Below are 15,097 nucleotides of genomic sequence, written 5' to 3'. Positions count from 1 at the left end.
CTTGGTTCTAAAGAGGCTGAATATGAGGGCAGGGAGAAGATAGGAAGAAACCTGCTGGGAAAGGAGCATCCTGTCGTAGCACACTTTAAAGTGATTGTATCATGGTACTGAGGGCTTGGGGCTCAGAGAACTGGCAGCTGCTCAGAAGGCCTCTGGGGGCATTAGAAGGCAGCCAGGGGACATTCCCAGTGTCTCAGTGTGCCTGTTCTCCCCCAGCTGATGGCCTTCATGCTCAGCTGGCCTTTGTGTTCAGCCATTGTCAGATATGCAGTGAGGGACTCTGTTGCCCTGTGGGAAGCCCTGCTGTGGAATAGCCCTGCAAAGATACTGTAGGATTTCCCCTCACTGGGTCAGACAGCTGCGTAGGAATTGCCCAACTGGATCAATGGCCCATCTAGTTCAGTATTCTGTCTCCAACGGTACCCGCTACCTGCTTCTTCGGAGGAAGATGTAAGAACCCTGCCTAAGGCAGTGATGTAATAACCCGAGCCCAGGGGAATTTTCTTCCTGACCCCAGGGAGTTAATGGTTTGCTTATGACCTGAAGCATGAAGATTTATATTGGTCTATCTAGTCTGGTATCAGGTCTCCAGGAGTGGCCTTCATGATATCCCCCGACAAATTGGGCAATGCATAGACTATGTTCCCCCACATCAAGAGAGGCAACTGGGTTATCCCCAGAAATCTGAGACCTGCTTATCTTCATTACTGACTTTGAAGCACTCCCTTCTAGCTCCCAGCCTTGCTGCCTTTATCAAGTCACATTAGTAGGCTGTTTTCTCTCCATATTTCTGTGAAGGGTTTTCCCTTCCCAGGAGCATTTCAAGACCTTTTTCTGTTGCTGTGGGAGGAAGGTTTCTATGCAATTCCCAGTCCACTCTCCCAGATCCTGTAGAGCTGATCCCTTCTGTGCCCACTAACTCTGCTAGTTCAGCCAGAGAGGACTGCTGGGGTGTGACAAAAAATGCTCGATTGCTCAAGGAGGAAGCATGTTAACTCCACATACCTGCTACCCCAGAGAGTTGGTATTCAGCCTCTGACCCTCTGCATGGCAGCAAAATTGCCTGGTCACTGAGGTGGTGCTGAATATGCCCTGGAGACAGTTTCATTTAATGAATATGCCCTCAGTTCTCTCTGACAGCAATGACAGCCCCTGTGCAACCAACACAAAAGAGAAGAATCTAGCCTTCATTTCTTCCTGCTTTTCTTGCCCCTGCCTCCTCCTTTTATTCTCTTTGTTCGTCCTTCCTCCTTCTTTCCTCTCCACCTTTCACACCCCTAGTACTCAAATGCCTCTGCATTCCCTGGGCAGGGAGTGAAGTAAAGTCACAGCAGAACAACCCAGCTGTTGCTTTGCTGTGGAGCTGCATGATGAGGTGGGGGGCTCATTAGAAGTGCCGTGATTTCTCCCCACCCCCAATCTATTTTTGCTAAAATGAAGCTCTTTTGCTAATGAAAAATCTGACAGCAACAGAGAAAATGCCAGCAAGAACTAGACGCTTTGAAGAGAGAGGGAGGCACAAAGCAAATGATAAACAGTTTGGTTTTCATGTGGCACTTTGAGCTGATTGTCTTATTCCATTACTGGAGACAGCACCTAAGCTTCCTGCTGAGGTAGCCCTCACAGCAGTCAATATCAGCCACATTCAGCCTTGGCATGACTCCACTGACTCCAGGGATGCATTTGGCCCCAGGGGGTCTTGCAGGGACTCCCAGGACTGCGTGGCAGCATCAAGCCCTTCAGTATTGCAAATGTACAGCATTACCATCACTGGTCTGATTGTGCAGCAACCTCCTGGTGGGACATTAACGTATTTTGTTCAATGGGAACAGTGTACAAATAAAACTATTCCTTTTCTGGGCTTCCCTCTGCCGCTCCACCAGTGCTCCTCCGTCCTGACCTGCAGCACCCCTGCTAGTCCCATTCTGGGGCCCCCGCACAGCTCTGCTGAAGCGCCTCACTCGGGACACGCCCCGCCTCCTGACACACTAGCCCTGAGCTTCCACACAGCTCTGCGGCTGCTCCTACAGTATTCACTTCCTCTCTAGGCCCCGTTCCTCTAATGAGCAGGAATCCCCAGTGGTATCAAAGTTTACTGCCTTTTTTCCCTGCTGTGCTGTGCTACCCCATAACTCGCAGGAGGCCTGCTTTTCATGTGGAAATGTGACCCAGATAGGAACCTTGTCCCCCACAGGCAAACACACTGACCCTCCACACAAATTCCTTCCACAGTGACAGGCTTTCAGGTGGATTATTTATCTATTTTTAATCCACACAGTAACTTACTTGCTCCCACAGCAGCAATGGTAGCTTTGTTGTGGGAGAAGAGTGCCCTCTTGTGGCACCACCTTCCTTCTAATTCCTCTTTTCCACTCTCCCCTCTTTCCCTATTAGTCAGGATCTCCTTTGTATTCCCTGCTCCTGCTCGTCATTTCCCTGGGGCATGGGGTAGGATTTCCTTTTCCCTCGCCAGGCTTTTCTATCAGCTTGCTTTTATCATTTATTTATACTGCATTCCATGATCTATATAGACACCGGGCCATGATTTTATCACTTGGATCCTTTTCCCTTTGAAATTCTCTTCTATTTCCTTCCCCACATTTTCACTCTGTTCCAATTTCATTTTCTCTTTTATTTCCCCTGCTCCCAGTTTCCTCCCACCCACTCCACTCACCCCAAACCCTCTCCCCTCTGCTTTTTAACCTCTCCAATTCCCGCTGCACATCAAATTCACTTCTTTGTGCTGCTTCAGGATTCTCCCCACCTTTGCACCATCATCACCCCATCAGTCCCAAGCCTTGCTTCTGCTGAGCTGCAGTTGGTACGGGAGTTTGAGAGGTGGGGGGCAGCCTTTCTGCACCAAGAATCCAAGCACTGGATTGATCCCCTAGGTCTGGGGGTCCCGAGACCTCTATCTAAAGAACAGGTGCAGCAGAGAACATTTAGTACACGTCTCATCTGCACTGCCTCTCTCTCTGCCCACAGCTACAGCTGCAAGGACCACTGCTTGCGCTGTGAGAGCAGGTAGTTCAGGACTCCAGTTTCATTCAGCCCTGGCCTGTCAACTAGGATTTAGTGTTGGCTTTGTGAAATGGACACTTGCCCATAGGGATAGTATAGAGACCCAGACACTCATCTCCCCCCACAGATCACCAAGTAGTCACTAGATTCAGGCTGGCAGCCTAGGAGAGGAAGGTTATGGATTCCAGGCCCTCAACAGAGGGGATTAAGAAATAAATCTCACACCCAGGATGTGAGTCATCTTTGAAACTCTTTCTCTGTTCAGTGGTGTTTATCCCATGAACCAACCTCTATCTGTCTCTGTATTTCCAGAGCTCCTTCCTTGGTTTTTATATGCAGACCGTTTGTTCCTCAGACTGTGCAGTCAGTGCTTCATTGGCAGGGGACTGTGGGATTATGGGTGCTCACCCCACCAGAGATAGGTAGTGGTTTTTACCACTCATGTCCCTATGCTACGTGGGCGAGTTACTTTGTGCTGAGCGCAAGGTCCCCTAGAGAAATCAAGGTGGCTTCCTCTTTGCCATGGTCCTGGCTGGGGCATGTCACAGGCTCCACATGCAGAAGCCAGTGTTGCCAACTCACATGATTTCATTGTGACTCCTGTGATTTTTAGTGTTTCTCTTAAAGCCCCCATCACTGGAAGCATGATTTGCATGAAAGCCTCAGCTTTCATATACAAATAAAGAAGCATATAGCCCTGCAGTTAGCAGAGCAAAGCTTGAAAATGTGAAGCAAGTGTGCCCTGAGCATTCAGGAACCAGGAGGTAAAAGAAAAGAACCCAACATTCATTATTTTAAAAACATGATTTTTTTAAGCCAGACCCATGATTTTTGAAGGTTTGTAGTTGGCAGAATGAGAAAACCCCACATTTCCCCTAATTTACAGTTACACCCCAATGTCTCTGTATCAACCTGACCTCTGTCCCTACCCCTCTGTCTGAAATAGGGGCAGGACAGGAAGGAGGATCAAAGGCAGTTTTACAGCTTGCTGCCGGAAGGCCAACTCAGATGGTAACATGGTGTATGGCGGGGGGGCACTGTGCCTTGGGTTCACTAGCATTAGTGGAGGAAGGGTGTGTCTTGTAAAATGGCTTTGTCTATATCAGGGTGTGTGCAACAGTGGACTCACCACTGGGGCTGCCCCTCGCAGCCAGGCATGGGAGAGCAGCTCTGTAGTGTCCCCATCAATGGTCTGCCTCTTCTCATAACTCAGCACTGCAGCATGGTCACGGTTAGTCTCACCTCTTCTGGGCTAACAGAGTCCAACAAACAATTCCTTGTCACGTCTCCGGCTCCTGACTCTGGGCCCAGTGGTTTGAACACACCTCTCTCCAGAGTCTGACCTGTCCTTATCCCCCTACATCAGAGGGGAATCACCCCACCCTCCCACTAGCTGGTCGGAGAATCCAGCCCCATGCTGGGTTCCAGTCCAGGGAACCTAGGACAAGCAGCCAAGGTCTGCTCCATCAGACACTTGCTGCTGTCTCTCAGGACTCCTTCCTACCATTAGTTTTTCTTTAGGCCTTTTTCACCAGTCCCTTCCTGGGCTCTCTGTAACAAGCAACAACCTCCCAGGGCTTCCTCCTAGAGGCCTGGTTCTTGCCCTTGTGTCAGGGTCAACCGCAGGAGCTTGGCCCACTCCTCTGTCTTCTAGGTATCTTCCCTCCTTGAGCTTCCTCCTTGCCCTGCAAGCCTCCCTGTTCCCCACAGCACTCTCCCCTCTCTAGGGCCAAGAGAGTGGCTGGTGAATTCTTCCCTCATCCCCTGCAAGCCCTTTGCACTCCAGCTTCCTTCTGGCTCAGAACAACCTGCCACCAGATACCCAGGCTTCCTCCTAACTCAGAGCTCTCTAATTCTAGCCCCAAGCCTCTTTCTGCCTTTCCTCTCTTGGGCTAAACACCCAGCTACCCCTCTGCTGAGTCTCCTCCCTAGTTTCTTTCCCACTACCCTGAGCTCCTTCCTTTATGAAGACCCAGCTCCCTGTCAGCTGGGATTGCTCACCAATTAGGCCTACCACCCATTCTGATGCCACATAATTGGGCTCAGGCTCCTGTTAATCCTTTTGTTACCGTGTGGGGTACACCTTCCCTCACACAGTGCTTCATAAAGTACCAGGTTCATGGAGCAAAACACCTTATGATGTTGGCCTGTATACTGGTACAGCCTTATTGAAGTAGTGACATTCTAAGGGAGTTCTGGAATTATTGTGTATAACACACCATACATTTGCATGGCACCCTGCAAATGTAGGGTAAGATACAATGCCTTCCCCAGGGTGCTTCCCCTCACCAATAGAACAAAGACACAGGACAACAGTTCAGGCGGAGAGATTTTTAATGAGGACAACAAGGTAGGCATGTTTCAGGAAGAAGAGGGTTTAAGGAGGGTTTTAAGTATTGTTGGAAGGAGGTATTTGGGGGACAGGATGTGGAGATTTGTTCCAAATGTAGAAGAGAGCATGACTGAAGGTACAAAACTGGCAGTGGGACGGAGAGAAAAGGAGCAAGGAGAAGACAGGATAGGGAGTAGAGGAGGTGGAAGGGGAGTCGAAATTCAGAGTTTTAGACAGGAATAGGATTATTTAAAGGCATGAAGGCAAAGACAGAGCTTGGATTAGATGCAGTATGAAATAGGAAGGCAGCACACATGTTCTGGGGCAGGCCTGAGGTGATGGGCTGAAGCGTAAAAAGAGAATGGTGGTTTCAATAGAAGGCTAGATTAAGTAAGGAAGACTTGAGGGACAGAGAGGAAAAGAATAATAATATTTAGTTATATAGCAATGTAGCACTGCCCCCCTTTTACAATGGTAGGCAAGCATCTTTATCCCCATTTTACAGATCAATTAACTGAGGCACAAAGATGAAGGTGCCCAAAGTCACCCATCAACAACTCAGGAACAGAACTCCGCCCTGCCAGTCCAGTGTTCTACCTAGGGTGCTTAAGCACTCATTGCTGTAGTCTCTGAGCATCTCACCATCTTTTGTGTGTTTATGTTATACCAATAAAATAAAAACCAGCAGGATCTTATTAAAGGGAAAAAGGCAAAATGCCACATTTATTGTGAATACAGAAAGAATCATAGTAAGCAATTAGTTATAGCTATAACATTCCATTCAATTTGATATTTATTCACATATTTATTCATACACACACAGGTTCTGCAAGGTTATTATCATAGTTACCAGCCTCAGAGTTGCTCATGCCAAGCCACTGGCCAGGTGGCCTGGACATGAGGGAGCAGGGCCTTGTCAGATGCTCGTCTGATGCTCCTGGAAGTTGGTTTGCAGAATCAGACCCCAAACTTCTCACTTTCTAGAGTCCATTTTTATAGGAATGTCTTCCTATGCCAGTCTATGGGAATTGCTTCATCATGCTGTTGCTGAATCAATCAGCAGATGGCACATTCCTGATGGCTCCCTGCTGCCAGATGTTATCTTGTTCTTTGGTTCTCCCATTCTTGAGGCTGTTGGGTGGATTCCAATCTGCCCTCCGGGGGTCCTCTGGTTATTTCCACTTGACGCCTTCTTCAGCCGATGGACACTGGATTCTTAGGCTGGCACCTCCCTGATCATTCAGTTATTATCCACACACATCCTCGATCTCTGTTTTAATCACAATTGTTAACAAAGCAAGATGAATACAACAAAAGGGCAGGGAGTCTCTGGGTGCTGTTTCTGTTGTTACAGAGTATTGCTTTGAGTCTCTCTCTGTGTGGGTAGTTGTTGTTACAAAGAATTGCTTTGAGAACAGACTCTGTCTTAGAATGTACTAACACAATTAGCAGCTTGCAAGTTTCACACATAGAGGGAGAGAAACAGTACCAAAAACCAAGAGACCTCTTAATTAGTAATACCCTGGAATTTAAACTATGGGGAATCAAACTCATTTGTGATTTTAATACAGAACTTCTTTAATATGATCCAACATTTATCCTCACAAGACCCCTGAGAGGTAGGGCAAGGCTATCTATCCACATTGTATAGGCGGGGAACTGAGACACAGAGAGACTGAGCAACTTGCCCAGCATCACGCAAGGCGACTGTGCTGGTATAGGCAAGTGAACACTGGTCCCCCCACACCAATGATAGCACCCTAGCCACCGGACCAGCCTGCCTGTCCACTGACCTATTCTGCCTCCAATGAGACCAGGTGTAACGAATGAAACTGAGCAGAAGAAATGTAAACTAAACATTAGGAATATTTTCCATATAGTGAGATCTTGACCTATTAGTGCCTGATGTTCCTCTCACACAGGTTGTACACCAGTGTAACTCCACTCCAGATCTCCAGCTGGTATAAATCACCATAGCTCCATTGAGTTCAACAGAGCTAGGCAGAGCTACACTAACTGCAGATTTGGCCCAAGGTTAACTTCCATAGAGTTACACCTGATTTATGCTGCTGTAAATGAGCACAGAATCAGGTCCCTTGAAGCTGGAAAAGTTTCCCAAGGGAACTGGTAGAATACCCATTATGCTGAAATAAGGTAAAATCCTACTGAACAAAGCATTCAAGAATATAAAGTAGGGAATAATCTGTACTGACCCCTGAGAGTTGGACTACATGACCTAAAAGGACTTTTCCATCTTCAAGCCATAGGAAGCTGAGAACCAGCTTCGTTTATGGTGTTATACCAATAAAATAAAAAACAGCAGGATTTAATTAAAGGGGAAAAGGCAAAATGCCACATTTATTGTGAATACAGAAAGGATCCTAGTAAGCAGTTAATTATAGCTATAACATTCCATTCAATTTCATATTTATTCACACATTCATTCATACACACACACAGGTTCTGCAAGGTTGTTATCATAGTTACCAGCCTTGAAGTTGCTTATGCCAAGCCACTGGCCAGGTGCCCTGGACATGAGGAGGGAGCAGGGCCTTGTCAGATGCTCATCTGATGCTCCTGGAAGTTGGTTTGCAGAATCAGACCCCCAAAGTTCTCACTTTCTAGAGTCTATTTTTATAGGAATTTCTTCCTATGCCAGGTCTATGGGAATTGCTTCATCATGCTGTTGCTGAATCAGTCAGCAGATGGCACATTCCTGATGGCTCCATGCTGCTAAATGTTATCTTGTTCTTTGGTTCTCCCATTCCTGAGGCTGTTGGGTGGATTCCAGTCTGCCCTCCGGGGGTCCTCTGGTTATTTCCACTTGACGCCTTCTTCAGCCGATGGACACTGGATTCTTAGGCTGGCACCTCCCTGATCATTCAGTTATTATCCACACCAAGCATCCATCCACATACATCCTCTATCTCTATTTTAATCACAATTGTTAATACAACAAAAGGGCAGGGAGCCTCTGGGTGCTGTTTCTGTTGTTACAGAGTATTGCTTTGAGTCTCTCTCTCTGTGAATTGCTTTGAGAACAGACTCTGTCTTAGAATGTACTAACGCAATTAGCAGCTTGCAAATTTCACACATAGAGGGAGAGAAACAGTACCAAAAACCAAGAGACCTCTTAATTAGTAATACCCTGGAATTTAAACTATGGGGAATCAAACTAATTTGTGATTTTAATAAAGAACTTCTTTAATATGATCCAACAATGGACCCTCTTATTAAAACCTCAGTAGCATGTATCTCCTTGCTGCCCCTGCTGCCACAATACTAATATTGATCCACAACCTAAATACTGGCCAATGCTTCCACCTCAGACGCTGAATGTGTGTTGGAAGGAGCAGCTTCCTCTGAGGAAGCAGAAGAGGAAGGAGTCTTCTCATCAGTATCCTCTGCTTTGATTATTCTGATGGAGTTTTCTTTCTTCGAAAGCCAGAAAGCAGGGTAGAGCGGCTCAGCAAATTCACACTCAAACTTGTGTAACAGAGTCATGGTGTCCAAGGTGACACCATAGAAGGACAAAGTGCCCTTGGGGTAGTCCAGATAGACCCCTATCCTGTTGAACGTGTCTGTTTTCAGTGGTGTCTCCACATCACTGTGCCACACAGAGAACCCCTTGCCATGCCACTGGATGCTCCAGGAGAAGTTATTCCCCGAGATGCAGCTGTTGCTTTCTGACCCCTTCCGGTCAATGCTTTTGTATGTCATACCAATGTAAACGCCGGCTCCGCTTATTTCAGCCTCAAAGTAGTAGCGACCCATGTACAAGCTGTTGTCTGACAGCACCTGACGCCAGTGCTCAAATCTTTCAGGGTGATCTGGGTAGGAGTGTTCCCAAGGCGTGGTGTTAGTCACTTTGTGGTTGTCCTCCAAGAGCCTGAGATATCTGTGGGCTGTGTCTGGGTCAAACATTAACGGGCAAGTGTCTAAATAGAAAAGAAAATTGTTACTGAAATGGCTAACGTGGCCTCTCCAGTGAACACTCTCCATGTTGTTTAGCCCAAGATATGAGCTATGGATCCTACTCCACTACTATACATAGTCCATTAGCTGAGCATCACTGAGCAACTGAATACCTTTGTATAGCCCAGGCGATTGTCACTGGGATTGAAAGAAGCTGTGGCCATGCTCATGTTTCAGCCGATAACAATTAAGACAACTGAGATACAGATAATCCAAGATAAACTACATAACCAGGTCGCTCTCTAGAAACCTCTTCCAAACTCCCATTCCCCTCTCCCCCATGAGCCTCATCTGCTTTAGAGTCATTAATTCCAATACTTACACTTGAGAAAGTCACTCCTAGTCTCTGGATCTGGAGCTGATATGCGGTGCCTGGATGGTACAAGTGCAGACACCATCGTTTTGATCCCACAGTCCTCTTCAACAACAAAAAGACAGTTAGTAGTCCCACAGACCACAGGTTGAAAACTGCTGTTCTGTGGTAACAACAAACTTTCACGGATCCCTTAGACACACTCTGCAACCCACCCAGGGGTCCGCGGGCCACAGGTTGAAACCCACTGCACTGCTGTAACACAAATGACAATCAATAATAATGTCAGTGTGAAGCTGGCGTGGATGAGAATCAGGATGAGGCCCACTGAATCCTGGCCTCCTGGGACTTTGTGTAAGCAGTGAAGGGAAACATGGTGTAGAGAAGTCAAGCACAAAATGTCACCTGTGGAGCCCTCCTAGGTGGCTTGCAGAGCTACATCGGTCTCAACTATGGCTAGGGAATACGTCTGGTAAGTTACTCCAGCCTAAAAGCAGTAGAAGGGCTGAAGAGCGGATTGGGTATCTTAGTGCCTCAAACCCACGAAAAGGGCTGCGCTTAACCCCACATCTCCTCAGACGTGCCTAGTCTTGGTGCCTGCCTTGCCTCTTGCATTCAAGTGTCAGGGAGTAGGGGTGAGGTGAAGCTGAGACTTATTCAGTGCAATGGTCAATGCCTGGTGCTTGATTGTATTTGTGCAACAGTGCAACAGCCTCACAGTTCCTGCTGCACACCACCCTAGGAAGGGCACTCTTGGCTGGCGTGGCACAGTCCCGGTCATTTTTAGGGCTTTGTGATGCTTCTCTGATCAGCTAAACTCAAAACACAAGACCCACTCTGTACCCTAGGCAGCTGTTTCCTGTCCTTCCTTGCCAGGTGTTTCTCTGGCATAAACCCAATCGTACTCAAGCGTGCAGAAATGGGAGGGAGAACAAACCCAGAGAAGAACAGAATCAAACTGCAAAGCAACCGGTGGAGATGAGAGCAGTCAGGGCTGCAGGTCAGTGCCAATAAAAGTAAAGTCCTTCATTCAGGGAGAGTCAATAAACAGCAAGACAGAAAACAGGAAAGGCGAGACTATAAGAAATCAGCAACAGCTATCACATTGTACCTACTAAAGGGCAGGACTGAAATCACGGGGCAATGGGAGAAGCAATAGCTTGAGATGACAGAGGTAAATTTCTATGCATGGGCTAGGATGGGTGTGTCACCAGCTCTATGCTATTACTAGTATGAAAGGAATCTCCATGTGACTAGTTCAGCTGGCTTTCTGGCTGATTTGCACTGCCAGAGATAGATAGATCATGGAGGTTTCAGAGTAGCAGCCGTGTTAGTCTGTATTCGCAAAAAGAAAAGGAGGACTTGTGGCACCTTAGAGACTAACCAATTTATTTGAGCATCAGCTTTCGTGAGCTACAGCTTGGTCTCTGTGTATATAATGTCTTCTGCAGTTTCCACAGTATGCATCCGATGAAGTGAGCTGTAGCTCACGAAAGCTTATGCTCAAATAAATTGGTTAGTCTCTAAGGTGCCACAAGTCCTCCTTTTCTTTTTTAGATCATGGAGGATAATTGTGGGCAATGTTTATAGAGCATTTGGAGATCCCTGGATGGAGAGCAGTAGAGAAGGACAAAGTATTATTATTAAATTGCAGTACTCATTTATTCCAGAAAAAAAAACAGATTTGCTGTAAATGCTACAACTTGTATGGAGTTAAAACCAGCTAAATCACCATGGATTCCACAGCTCCCTCCTCTTTCCTTCTCAAGGAAATAACTTCAGTCCTGAGGTGGCTGAGTTGATTCTCATCAGGAAAGAGCCTGGTTTCCTTGTTGTCACCTCCAGCTCATACCTGACTTTGTGTCAAGACTGCCAGCAAGGCAGGATTGATGCTGTGACCTCCATACATGCTCTAAGCAGGCAGAGATCGCACTAGCACCTAACAGCAAATAGCCTTTGCTTTACTGGGGAAACCAGGAGTGACTACATATAAACAAGTGGAACTGACTCAGCTGATAATGTTAATGCATGGGAGGGCGAGGAATTCAGCTGGATTGTGTCAGACTCATATTGCTTATCAGATTTCTATTGTGGACTAAAAAGGCATTTGGATAGCAACCTACGTAATATCCAGGCCTTTTCACACAGTAAATCATTAACTGCTGATTGAGGTGGATTGATCATTTGAAAGAAAGAGTGGGACAAAGTTAAATAGTGAGGGGAGGGGGCAATACCTGGAATGTTTCTACATTCTGCTTGCTCTCTTTTCTAATCACAGTATTGTGCTTAAATAGAAACATCACCCCCAACACACACACCCCTTAATCATCCCACTTTTCCCGCATGCTTGGACATCCAGTAAAATCGCAATCTCTACATCCCAATCTGTTACCATAGGAATCAGTGTGTGATGTTGCAAATCCAGCATGATGATCTCATTGCACACAGGAAGGATTGTCTGGTGGGTTTCTATTCCTGACTCTGCCACTGTGACCTTGGGATTGTCTGTTTCTGGGGGCCCGGGAAGCCTGCATTTTTTTTTTTTTTTTATTTTACAAGGCCTTACTTTATTGAAAGAGGATAAGACGACACTACCACAGGGCAGGTTCAAGGTGGAAGCACAGCAGAGGGCATTTCTGACAGTAGCAGAGCACAGTTCCTTGCAAAGCACTGGTGAAATAGGGCAAGGCTCTGAGTGCAGACAGAACAGAGACTGCCTTGGTGAGTCTGTGTAAAAAATGCTGATGGGTGTGCTGTACACCTTAACCAGAGGGAGAATCCAAAACCCCCTGGAGCAGGAGTAGCTGAACATCATGGCTTGGAGACAAAGCAAGAGTTCAAGAAAACACAACCAGGATGCCAGGACAGGAACATACACCCACAAGCAAGGATTAGAACAGAGCTTCCTTATTTTGCAGAGAGTCTAATGGAACAGTATGAAGGTAGAGATTAAATATTGCAGAGAATCTGTACAGAGCATCAGACAGTAACAGGGGATGAGGGATTAGTATAAAATGGGACTGAAGTACAACACCGAGAGCTACTCAAATGCACTGTATGGTGTATTCAAAATAGAAGAGTCTGCCAAAGATGGTCCAAAGACATTTGGCCCTTCAGAGCCCAGGACCGGCTTAGGAGGATAGTCCACGCATGGCACAGAGAAGCATCATAGAATCATTGAATATCAGGGTTGGAAGGGACCTCAGGAGGTCATCTAGTCCAACCCCCTGCTCAAAGCAGGACCAATCCCCAACTAAATCATCCCAGCCAGGGCTTTGTCAAGCCTGACCTTAAAAGCTTCTAAGGAAGGAGATTCCACCACCTCCCTAGGTAATGCATTCTAGTGTTTCACCACCCTCCTAGTGAAAAAGTTTTTCCTAATATCCAACCTAAACCTCCCCCACTGCAACTTGAGACCATTACTCCTTGTTCTGTCATCAGCTACCACTGAGAACAGTCTAAAGCCATCCTCTTTGGAACCCCCTTTCAGGTAGTTGAAAGCAGCTATCAAATCCCCCCTCATTCTTCTCTTCCCCAGACTAAACAATCCCAGTTCCCTCAGCCTCTCCTCATAAGTCATGTGTTCCAGTCCCCTAATCATTTTTGTTGCCCTCCGCTGGACTCTTTCCAATTTTTCCACATCCTTCTTGTAGTGTGGGGCCCAAAACTGGACACAGTACTCCAGATGAGGCCTCACCAATGTTGAATAGAGGGGAATGATTATGTCCCTCGATCTGCTGGCAATGCCCCTACGTATACATCCCAAAATGCCATTGGCCTTCTTGGCAACAAGGGCACACTGTTGACTCATATCCAGCTTCTCATCCACTGTAACCCCTAAGTCCTTTTCTGCAGAACTGCTGCCAAGCCATTCGGTCCCTAGACTGTAGCGGTGCATGGGGTTCTTCCGTCCTAAGTGCAGAGCTCTGCACTTGTCCTTGTTGAACCTCATCAGATTTCTTTTGGCCCAATCCTCTAATTTGTCTAGGTCCCTCTGTATCCTATCCCTACCCTCCAGCGTATCTACCTCTCCTCCCAGTTTAGTGTCATCTGCAAACTTGCTGAGGGTGTAATCCACACCATCCTCCAGATCATTTATGAAGATGTTGAACAAAACCAGCCCGAGGACCGACCCTTGGGGCACTCCACTTGATACCGGCTACCAACTAGACATGGAGCCATTGATCACTACCCATTAAGCCCGACAATCTAGCCAACTTTCTATCCACCTTATAGACCATTCATCCAGCCCATACTTCTTTAACTTGCTGGCAAGAATACTGTGGGAGACCGTGTCAAAAGTTTGCTAAAGTCAAGGAACAACACGTCCACCGCTTTCCCCTCATCCACAGAGCCAGTTATCTCGTCATAGAAGGCAATTAGATTAGTCAGGCATGACCTTCCCTTGGTGAATCCATGCTGACTGTTCCTGATCACTTTCCTCTCCTCTAAGTGCTTCAGAATTGATTCCTTGAGGACCTGCTCCATGATTTTTCCAGAGACTGAGGTGAGGCTGACTGATCTGTAGTTCCCAGGATCCTCCTTCTTCCCTTTTTTAAAGATGGGCACTACATTAGCCTTTTTCCAGTCGTCCGGGACTTCCCCGGATCGCCATGAGTTTTCAAAGATAATGGCCAATGGCTCTGCAATCATATCCGCCAACTCCTTTAGCACTCTTGGATGCAGTGCATCCGGCCTCATGGACTTTTGCTCGTCCAGCTTTTCTAAATAGTCCCGAACCACTTCTTTCTCCACAGAGGGCTTGTCACCTCCTCCCCATGATGTGCTGCCCAGTGCAGTAGTCTGGGAGCTGACCTTGTTCGTGAAGACAGAGGCAAAAAAGCATTGAGTACATTAGCTTTTTCCACATCCTCTGTCACGAGGTTGCCTCCATCATTCAGTAAGGGGCCCACACTTTCCTTGACTTTCTTCTTGTTGCTAACATATCTGAAGAAACCCTTCTTGTTACTCGTAACATCTCTTGCTAGCTGCAACTCCAGGTGTGATTTGGCCTTCCTGATTTCACTCCTGCATCCCCGAGCAATATTTTTATACTCTTCCCTGGTCATTTGTCCAATCTTCCACTTCTTGTAAGCTTTTTTTTTGTGTGTTCAAGATCAGCAAGGATTTCACTGTTAAGCCAAGCTGGTCGCCTGCCATATTTACTATTCTTTTTACACATCAGGATGGTTTGTCCCTGTAACCTCAATAAAGATTCTTTAAAATACAGCCAGCTGTCCTGGACTCCTTTCCCCCTCATGTTATTCTCTCAGGGGATCCTGCCCATCAGTTCCCTGAGGGAGTCAAAGTCTGCTTTTCTGAAGTCCAGGGTCCGTATTCTGCTGCTCTCCTTTCTTCCCTGTGTCAGGATCCTGAACTCAACCATCTCATGGTCACTGCCTCCCAGGTTTCCATCCACTTTAGCTTCCCTACTAATTCTTCCCGGTTTGTGAGCA

The 15,097-nt window shown here is 46.8% G+C and overlaps 1 protein-coding gene across 1 annotated transcript in view; it reads right to left on the bottom strand.

Annotated features, from left to right (window-relative positions):
• Positions 1-6,112: 6,112 nt before the first annotated feature.
• Positions 6,113-15,097, bottom strand: part of TRIM16 (tripartite motif containing 16) — a 195,218-nt gene continuing 186,233 nt past the window's right edge. Inside the window, exons 5-6 of the mRNA XM_084647237.1 lie at positions 9,651-9,746; positions 6,113-9,291 (exon numbers count right to left, since the gene is read on the bottom strand). Coding sequence (XP_084503363.1) covers positions 8,654-9,291; positions 9,651-9,746 — 734 coding nt within the window. The 3' untranslated portion in view covers positions 6,113-8,653. The remainder of the gene's footprint in view (positions 9,292-9,650; positions 9,747-15,097) is intronic.

Source organism: Lepidochelys olivacea (genome assembly GCF_965140295.1).
Source record: "Lepidochelys olivacea isolate rLepOli2 genome assembly, chromosome: 14".
In the NCBI taxonomy this organism is placed as follows: Eukaryota; Metazoa; Chordata; order Testudines; family Cheloniidae; genus Lepidochelys; species Lepidochelys olivacea.
The sequence above is the reverse complement of the archived record's forward strand: the minus strand, read 5'-3'. Positions and strand labels throughout refer to the sequence as shown.